General features: G+C 55.7%; 1 protein-coding gene across 1 annotated transcript; it reads right to left on the bottom strand.

The window, feature by feature from the left end:
* Positions 1 to 3,291: 3,291 nt before the first annotated feature.
* LOC138814498 (pentraxin-4-like) lies at positions 3,292 to 8,065 on the bottom strand. Its single transcript, XM_070003396.1, has 3 exons — positions 7,712 to 8,065; positions 6,127 to 6,763; positions 3,292 to 4,963 (listed from the first exon to the last, which is right to left on the bottom strand). Exons 1-3 carry the CDS (start codon positions 7,913 to 7,915, stop codon positions 4,323 to 4,325), a joined length of 1,482 nt encoding a protein of 493 aa, XP_069859497.1. The 5' UTR covers positions 7,916 to 8,065; the 3' UTR covers positions 3,292 to 4,322.
* Between the last annotated feature and the right edge of the window lie 1,368 nt (positions 8,066 to 9,433).

Here is a 9,433-nt window from a genome sequence, read left to right as displayed (position 1 = left end):
AAGGACGCCCGCCCGCCCTGAGCCACACCCCAGCCCCACCGACCCGCAGCCGGCGCCTCGCTCCTGAGGAGGCCGGGGTCCGAGGAGCGAGGTTCAAGGCCAGCCCCAGGAGGCCGGAGTCTGAGGAGCGAGGTTCAAGGCCAGCCCCAGGAGGCCGGGGTCTGAGGAGCGAGGTTCAAGGCCAGCCCCAGGAGGCCGAGGTCCCATGAGCGAGGTTCAAGGCCAGCCCCAGGAGGCTGAGGTCTGAGGAGCGAGGTTCAAGGCCAGCCCCAGGAGGCCGGGGTCTGAGGAGCGAGGTTCAAGGCCAGCCCCAGGAGGCCGAGGTCCCATGAGCGAGGTTTAAGGCCAGCCCGGGCAGGAAGAGGCCCTGCAAGACGGTCTGGCGACATTTTATAACTTCAAAACTTTCCAAATCAAAAATTTCAACATTTCAGAATTTCTGAGCACCTGATGCTCTGGAGAGAGCAAAGCCTCCTCCCCAGACCCAACCGAGAATAAAACCAAAGATAATGCAGACTAGGAAGTTCATCGGGTTTCAGTTTCCACCCTGCAGTGCTTGGTGTGACAGACCAAGAACGACATTCTTTCACAAAAGCTTGCTTTGGGGCAAGGGTGCAGTCCAGTCCCCTCCGAGGGACTGGACAAGGACTTTGCCAAGCCCCCCGCCCCTCTTTCTGCTCTGAGTCCCAGGGTTGAAAAAGGCAGGGTGCCTGGTTTGCTTAAAGGTCCCTAGGAGCAGGCAAAGAGTTGCACTGCGCGTTGAACGTTGGTCAGTTTGGTTTCAAAACTCTTGAGGCAAGTGCTCCACTGCTGGAGTTACCGTCTCCATGGCCACCAGGGTGGAGTCATTTCCTAAAGATGGCTCCATTGCTTCCTAGAGACCAGAGGCCTCAACTTGTTGTCCACCCCCTCGCCCCCTGCAATCTGAGGTGCTGGGGATTGGAACCCAGGGCTTCATGTCAGGCAGACGCCGGGGTGGAGAGAGGCAAAGGCAGCCCAGGCTCCTTGTGAGGAACCACCTGCTCACTAGAAGGCTGCTCCAGCTCATTTTGTTTTCCTTATCTGGGAACGGAACAAACTGGTTAATGGAAAACGTTGGTGGTATTAGAGGGGAAGGTGGATCATACTTCAGAATGTACACATGACCATGTTGCTCTCTCCAGTGGGGTGGTGAGTCACTCGGTGGACACATTCACACTGTCTGGCTCCCAAATCCCCACCCATCTCGGCCTCCTACTGTATTTCTGGATGCTGCCCCAGGCCCCTCCCTGACCCCCATCCAAGCCCTCACTCCGGTGTTCAGCCCCCAAAGCACCCCATACAGTAGCCACAGCTGTACTAATTGATGCCGGTATCTGCTGAACTCTTGACACTTCACAGTCTGTGGACACAGAGGCAAATGCTGCTGGGACCTCTGTAGTGTCCTGGTGCCCTCTCCCTGTCCATTGTGGGCACCTCCTGAACATAGGGAGATGGTGGAGGCAACACCCTGCTCAGGCTTTCCTTGTCTTGGATCTGAACCCCTGGGGTGGGTAGAAGGAACTCACAGTTGCTTTTATCTCTTACCTAAGTCTGAGACCAAGAATTCTGCAACTAGGGCTGGGAAGGCGGCTCAGTGGTAGAGCGCTTGCCTTGCATGCCTGAGGCCCTGGGTCCCATTCCTCAGCACCACATAAACTAAACAGAAAAAGCCGGAAGTGGCGCTGTGGCTCAAGTGGTAGAGCGCTAGCCTTGAGCTGAAGAACTGAGGGACAGCACCCAGGCCTTGAGTTCAAGCTCCACGACCGACACACACACACACACACACACACACACACACACACACACACACACACACACACACACACACACACACACACACACACACAAATCTACAACTAGACCACCAGAGATCAACTCCTGCCTGCTTCTATGCAGGGGACCTGGCATTCCTTCAGGAATACTAAGCAGCTCACCAGTCTTTGCTCCCTCTTCAAATGCAGAATGAGAAGAAGCAAAAGAATTCCAGAAATCACGGGAGGAGGTGAAGAGGAGAAAAAGATGGAGAAGGGGGGGCTCTCAGCCCTGAGTGTATAATCCTAGGAGTCTGAGTCCAGCCTGAGCAGCGCAGAGAGACCCTGTCTCACACACAAAGGCAGGCAGAGATAGATGGCTGTCCACCGAGTTCCATGGTCCTGGGAAAGGGGAAGCCAGCAAGTGACTCAAGCGTGCACACAGCATACCTCCACAACTGTGACTCGGGACCTGCCAGCGTAGCGCGGCCAGCTGAACTTGAGCTGAAGTCCTGGAGCGCGGGTCCACGGGAGATGGGAGAGATGCTGGGGAGAGGGTGAAGGGGCATTGAGGTCTGCCACGGCGCAGCTGGGTATCGCGTCATACCAGCGGGCTGCGTCCTTGTGGGTCAGGAGAGGCAGGCATTGGTCTAACCTCTGCAGAGCGGATGCCAGCTGCATGGGGGGCCTGGGGCCCCCGGCTCTGCTAGTGTGAGGCAGAGGCCTGCTCCAGTCTACTCTCTTGCTTTCAAGATGGGAGCGGACAATGTGTGAGTTCTGGGAACCAGGCCTGTTCCCTGCCTCGAGCCCCACAGGACTCCCAAGAGTAACCTTTGGCCAAAGGCAAGACTGCCATGGCTCCCTCTGCCTCTGACGGATCTTGACGTTGGGATCTTGCCTTTGGCTGTTCTTTGGGAATCTGAGGGTCAATTTTTTTTTCAATTACATTTAACATACCTTTTCTAATTGCCAATGCATGTATTTTTTAGCCTGTCAGAATAGGGAATTCTTTTTTTAAAAAAGATGATCAAAAGACACAATACTAAGTGATGTTGAAAAATGAGGCATTTGCCAGGCATAGTTGCCAGGAATATGTTGTAATTCTAGGACTCAGGAGACACAAGTTCAAGGACAGCCTGGACAAAAAAAAAAATCACAAGCCAGGAACAGGTTGCTCACACCTGTCATCCTAGCTACTCAGGAGGCTGAGATCTGAGGATCGCAGTTCAAAGCCAGCCTGAGCAGGAAAGTCCATGAGGCTCTTATCTCCAAGAAACCACCAGAAAACCAATGGCTCAAGTGTAGAGTGCTCACATTGAGCTGAAGAGCTTAGGGACAGCACCTAAGCCCAGAGTTCAAGCCCCACGACCAAATGTGTGTGTGTGTGTGTGTGTGTGTGTGTGTGTGTGTGTGTGTGTGTGTGTGTGTGTGTGTAATTCATCCACAAAAAGAATGAGATGCAAACATTCTACAGCATGCGGAATGTGGAAGACGTTATGCTGAGACTAGACACACAGGCCATGTGATATAGCACTGCATTTATTTGAAATATTCAAAACAAGCCGGGGCACTGGTGGCTCACGCCTGTCATCCTAGCTGTTTAGAAGGCTGAGATCTGAGGATTGTGGTTCAAAGCCAGTCCAGGCAGGAAAGTCTGTGAGAAAGCTGGAAATGGAGCTGTGGCTTCAGTGGTAGAGTACTAGCCTTGAGCAAAATATAGCTCAGGGAGAGTGCCCTGAGTTCAAGCCTGGGACCAACACACACACACACACACACACACACACACACGCACACACGCACGCACGCACGCACGCACGCACACGGAACATCCAGAAAAGGCAGACCCACAGGTAGATCTGGGGTGCCCAGGGCTAGGGGTGGCTATGACTGAAATTCTCTAGGACCAGATGTTGGTGATGTGGCCGGGCAGGTCAGCACATTTACAAAAACCTTTGAACTGTGGACTAGAAAAGCCCATTTATAGCATGAAAATTACACCTCATGAAGCTGATTTCAAAGCATTGCCTGTCTGTCTTTAATGGCAGCCCTGGCGGCCCCACCACCACAGCACAACAGGACAGGTCTGACCGGCTGCCCGCCAGGGTGCTGGGAAAGGGAAACCTCCCAGGCCCTCTCCGCAGGAGCTCGTGGGACAGCCGTCACCCAGGGGAACACTTAGGAAGTCATCTGCCAAGCAGGTCACATCCATATGAAGGCCATCTCGGCAGTGTCAAGGAGCATACGGGTTGGTCCTGGACCAGCTAGTCTGTGATCACTGCGCAGGCGCTTCAGAGGAGAGGCCTTGTCTAAGCCTAGCACTCCTGTGGGGTGTGTCCGGCCGGGGTGAACTAGTATACTGCACAGAACAAGGGAGCCAAGGTTCTTGGAGGCACAGTGTCGTGGGAATGGAAGGGTACAGTCTCTGTGAACTTGGCTGGCCCCCCCATCAGATGTTTTCCCACGCACCCCCACTACCCAAGAAGTGATCCCTGAAATGTGTGGGAGGGTCAGGGCCGGCTCCTTGCAGGGACGCCCCCGTGGGGTGCTGTCTCAAGGACAGTGCTCCAGGCAGGTGCAGCTGACCCTCCGCACAAATCCCCCGGCCCACGTGGCATTGGCTAATGTCAGAATGGCACCTGTGGGGAGCCCTCTCCCCATGGCAAGGTCTGCCACTTCCCCAGGGACCAGGGCCCGGTCCCAGATGGCCAGGCCCGCCACGCTCCCCACGAAGGCCTCGGCACCGTCAAACCCGCCCCCCACGCGGTCTTGTTCCTGGCCCACCACGAGGGACCCTCCGGGAGGGATCTCGTAGCCCACTCTGAAGCGCGAGCCCGTGGCCGCCAGCCTGCGGTCCACGTGCAGCCAGTACCTGCCCTCGGTGGACGCCCAGACCACACACACATGGTGCCACTGGCCGTCCAGCAGCGGCTGCAGCGGCAGCTCCCTGAAGGCTGGGTCTCCGATCACAAAGTGGACGGAGCCGGGGGCCAGGGAGTCCCGGCCATGCAGCACTAGCTTGTTGTCGTTGTCCTGGGTGGCGTAGGAGAGAAGGGTGCCCAGGTGGCCAGCGGCCGCGCGGACCCAGCTGCAGAAGGACAGGGCTCGCAGGGCTGTGAGGAAGCCGGGACTGAAGGAGAGCACGTTCTGTGTGGAGGCATTCGGGAAAATAAACACAGGGCCCACGTTGCAAACTAGAAAAAGAAGGGGGTGAAGAATCAGTCCCCGAACTGTTCGTGAACCCAGAATTAGCAACTCCCTGAGCTGCTGTGTCGTGTTGACCTGTAGCGACAACTTTACCTGGCCACAAGATCACCCACTCCACAGGTAGGACCTGGGAGCGAAGGCAGCCTGCCAGGAGCCCTGCATGCCTGGGTGAGCCGAGCCATCTGCCCACAGTGCCGACCGGAAGCTCCCTACCACGGGAGGAGCCTCTGCCTGACCGCCCTTCCACTCCTGAAACGAATCACCACCCACTTACCAATGGAAAGCCGCCCAGCTCCGGGCAGGAGCAGGAGGATCATGAGTTAGAAGCCAACCTGGATAAAGTGAGACCCTATCTGAGGATCGCGGTTCAAAGCCAGCCTGCGCAGGAAAGTCGTGAAAACCAGAAGTGGAGCTGTGGCTCAAGTGCTAGAGCGCTATGTTTGAGTGAAAGTGCTGACAGCACCCAGGCCCTGAGTTCAAACCCCGTGACCAACAACAACAACAACAAAAGGCTGATTGTTTAACTCAAGTGGCAGAGAAGGCAGCCCTGGGCTTGATCCCATTATAGGAGAAAACAAAAACAAAAAACCCAGCCCAGGCCCGGGTCTATTACTTTTTGTTGCTGGTGGTCAAATCCACTGTGGGTCTCACATAGCTCAGGTCAAAACCGTGGCCAGGGAGGTTTCCTCCACAGGACACAGACACACAGAGAAGAAGCGGCCTCCTCCCCCAGCCCGGGAGGGAGGTGCCCGCGGTCCCTGGCTGCGGCCCTTCCTAGAATCCTGACATAACTGTCAAACCTCTGCCTTTGTCCGGTTTCTGCTTCTGCCACATCCTGTCTTGCTGTCTTGCTTTCCGTGTCTCCTCCTTCCTCTTCCTCCTCCCTGACCCTCGGTAGTGACATGGGGCCACTGGGATAATCTGGGATCATGTCCCTGTCTAAACCCATGACAGCGACCCTGAGAGACACCCTTCTGCTGTGTAAGGACCATGGTGACCTGGCCCGGCGGGAGCCTGCAGACAGGCTGTCATGTGGGAGAGGGGACACAAAGCCAGGGTCCTCTCCTCATAGCCCTTGGGGAGGAAGCTCAGGAGGAGCTGGAGGGGCAGCTGGATATCTGAGGCGGGGCATCAGGCCTGTGACACTTACTATGTCCCTGTCCCTGGGGGACCCGTGCCAGCTGAGACGGGTCCTGAGGGTGCACGAGAGACCGATGGACGCTCGGGTCAGGGAGGGCGGAGGTGTCCTCAGGGTGATTCTGGAGTGCGGAAGCCCCCGGTGTCTGCCTACCCCTCTGCAGCTGCAGGGAGCCTGGGCCTGGCTTTGCAGGCCGAGAGGGGGTCAGGGCTGAGGGGCCGTGATGGTCAGTCCGCAGATGCCCCTCGAGGACGGCCAGTCTGGCTCCCTGGCTGTGGATCTGGCGTGTCAGGCGGGCCAGTGTGGCCTGCATGGCCTGCATGTCCCGTGCCAGGCCGGCCAGGGCTTCCTGCCGCGCCTTCTGCTTGTCTGCCTCCTGTGCCCGCTGCCTTCCCTGCGCGCTCAGGGCAAGGTGCAAGGCCTGGAGCTGCGTGTCCACCTTCCGGCTTCTGCGCTGGGTCTTCCTCACCCAGCTCTTCAGGTGGGCCAGGTCCCCCCAGACTATGGCCTGGGACCTGTTGACTGCGAGAGCCGTGGCCTGGCTGTCTTCTTCCAGGCTCTGGAACCGGGCATCGATGTTGTAGGACACGTTGTAGTTGCTGGCAATGCTTTGCAGGTGTGTTAAGGTCACCTCTTGGAATCTCCAAAACTGCAAAGAGGTCACAGCAGTTATGGGTGGGGGGGAGAGGGAGACTGTTTCCGCTCATAGCAGAAGCACCTGCAGCACTGTCTGGTGACAGGGTTGATCGTGCCGTGACACCGGAGACGTGGGCAGATAAATGGCCACGGCTGGTCCTGCAGCTTCGCAGTGAGGGCGGGGGGCTCCAGGCGCGCACAGCGGCTGTCCTTCCCTGTGGTCAGCGGCTTGGCTGCCTAGCTTGCGGGGGGGGGCAGCCGGATGGGGTATGGGCCGTGGGATCCCTTTGCTGGAATAGGAGGACACACACAGGGCCCTCGGGGCTATCTATAACCTCTGCTTTGAGATGCACTAGAACCTTCTCAGTCCCATACCTGGGGTAGTCTGGAAACCTTGGGCCCCCAAGCTCCCTGCTGCTCAGGCCTCTCAGATGCCTGGTGTAGTTTTGCAGGCCCTGCCGCAGATCATCTGACTGTACTCAGAGCCTGAGCCAGCTGGCCCTTTCCTGATGTCCAGATAGGTGAAAATGCCATTATCTGCTAGCAAAAAATCCCCCCAAACCCCAAACCCATCAAACCAAAAACAAAAAAAACCCTCATGTCCACAGAGCACCAATGCTTACAGCTGTTTCTGTAACATCCACCATTCATCTGTTGCCATTAAAAAACAAAACAAAACAAAAAACAAGCCAGGAGCTGGTAGCTCACACCTGTCATCCTAGCTACTCAGGAGGCTGAGATCTGAGGATCATGGTTCAAAGCCAGCCTGGGCAGGAAAGACCGCGAGACTCTTATCTCCAATACTACCAGAAAACTGGAAGTGGTGCTGTGGCTTAAGTGGTAGAGTGCTCGCCTTGAGCTGAAGAGCTGAGGGACAGCGCCCAGGCCCAGAGTTCAGGCCCACGACCGACAAAAAATAAAACAAAACCCAACCCAACTGCCCCAAGTGAGGCCCGCCTACCTGCTCTTCTAGTCTACGGAGCCTCTCAAAAAATGGTTTTCTTTGCCCTGCTGGGCCTGTTTCCTGAGATGAAGCCCCATGTAGATATACTAGCATGAAGACAAGGAGGAAAGACAGAGTCTTCCTCCCCGAGCAACCCATGTTGAGAGGTGTGGAAGTCCCGCAGTCTCCAACGAACGCAGGAAGCCGCGTCTCCCCACGCATCTGCCTTTCCCCCGTATCTTCTCTCTTCTCGGATGAGTGGTTTTCCTTCCTCAGCCCTGGCTGGATGTCAGGTTCTTCCTGCCACCTTAATGAAAGGCATGTGCCTTGAGGCGCATGGGCTCTGAGAAGAACCCCGGGTTCCCAAGGAAACAAGTGTTAAAACAGAAGCAAACAGTTTATTTTGGAAAGTCATGCCACGGGGTGCATGTGAGGCCCGGTCGGGTTGGCCCAGAGACTGATGGGAGCTAATGGCTCTAACAGGAGCGCATGGACTTGCAGAAGCAAGATGGGCAACCCCACGGGGCCTGGAGCTCACTGGAGCCAGGTCCGCACTGGCCTCCGATTTGGCCATGCATGGCCTTTCTCGCTCTCTCGGAGAGGGAACTGAAATGTGATTAGGAGTTAATTTTTTTTCAAGGACTTGATTACTTTCATTTGTTGCTTGTTCTTCTGAAACAGGTCTTGCTAGAGTGTCTAGGCTGGTCTTGAACGCCTGGGCTTATGCAATCTTACCTGACTCAAGTCTCCCAAGTAGCCAGAATTACAAGGGTGTGCTGATACACAAAAACATAAAAAATTCGCACATTCATGGGATCATGATGTTTTAATATTTGAATACACTGTGTAATATTCAAATCAGGTTAAACATAGCTGTCTTCTCTCTCTTTTTTTTTTTTTTTGCCAGTCCTGGGGCTTGAACTCAGGGCCTGGGCACTCCCTCTGAGCTTCTTTTTGCTCAAGGCTAGCACTCTACCACTTGAGCCACAGTGCCACTTCCAACCTTTTCTGTGTATGTGGTACTGAGGAATTGAACCTGGGGCTTCATGCATACTAGGTAAGCACTCTGCCACTGAGCCACCTTCCCAGCCCCCTAAGTTCTCTTTAGATGTAGGCTGTGCAGTGGGGTGAAAGCTGATTCTGAGAGAGATTTGTGAAGTCCTGAGCCTGGGACCTGTAAACAAGAGTTTGTGTAGACAAAGTGTCTTTGCAGAGCTGCAGATGGATTATCCAGATGGGTCCTGAGTCCCAACAGGCAAGCGTCCTTGACTCAGATGGCAAGAGGACCCAGAGCGGATGTTCCTGCAGAGATGGTGGTGGAGAAGGGAATGAGTTGCCACAAAAAGCACCTGGAGCCCCCAGAAGCTGGACAAGAACAAAGATGGGCCCTCCCCAGACCTCCATGACCGTGGAAGGGTAATGTTACTTGTTAGAGGGTCCTGGTTTGTGGTAATAAAACAACCCAGTAAAGTGTCCCCGACCAGATATCCGTCCTCCCCAGGACTGATGAGCCCAGAGCACCAGGCCAAGGGGTAGGCCACTGACCCACAGCTCGGCCTGGCTCATGGAAGGGATGGAGCCTGTCCTGGGGAACCACTGGCTCCTCAAGGCCCAAGATGGAGGAGCAGGCCTTAGGCTTTCTGAACAAGGATGGTTTCCATTTAAAACTGTTCATCCAGAGCAAGGCACCGGTGGCTCACGCCTGTCATCCTAGCTACTCAGGAGGCTGAGCTCTGAAGA

This window comes from Dipodomys merriami, unplaced genomic scaffold, assembly GCF_024711535.1.
Source record: "Dipodomys merriami isolate MVZ:Mamm:240054 unplaced genomic scaffold, mDipMer1.0.p SCAF_60, whole genome shotgun sequence".
Classification (NCBI taxonomy): Eukaryota; Metazoa; Chordata; class Mammalia; order Rodentia; family Heteromyidae; genus Dipodomys; species Dipodomys merriami.
This window is presented reverse-complemented; position numbering and strand designations above follow the sequence as displayed.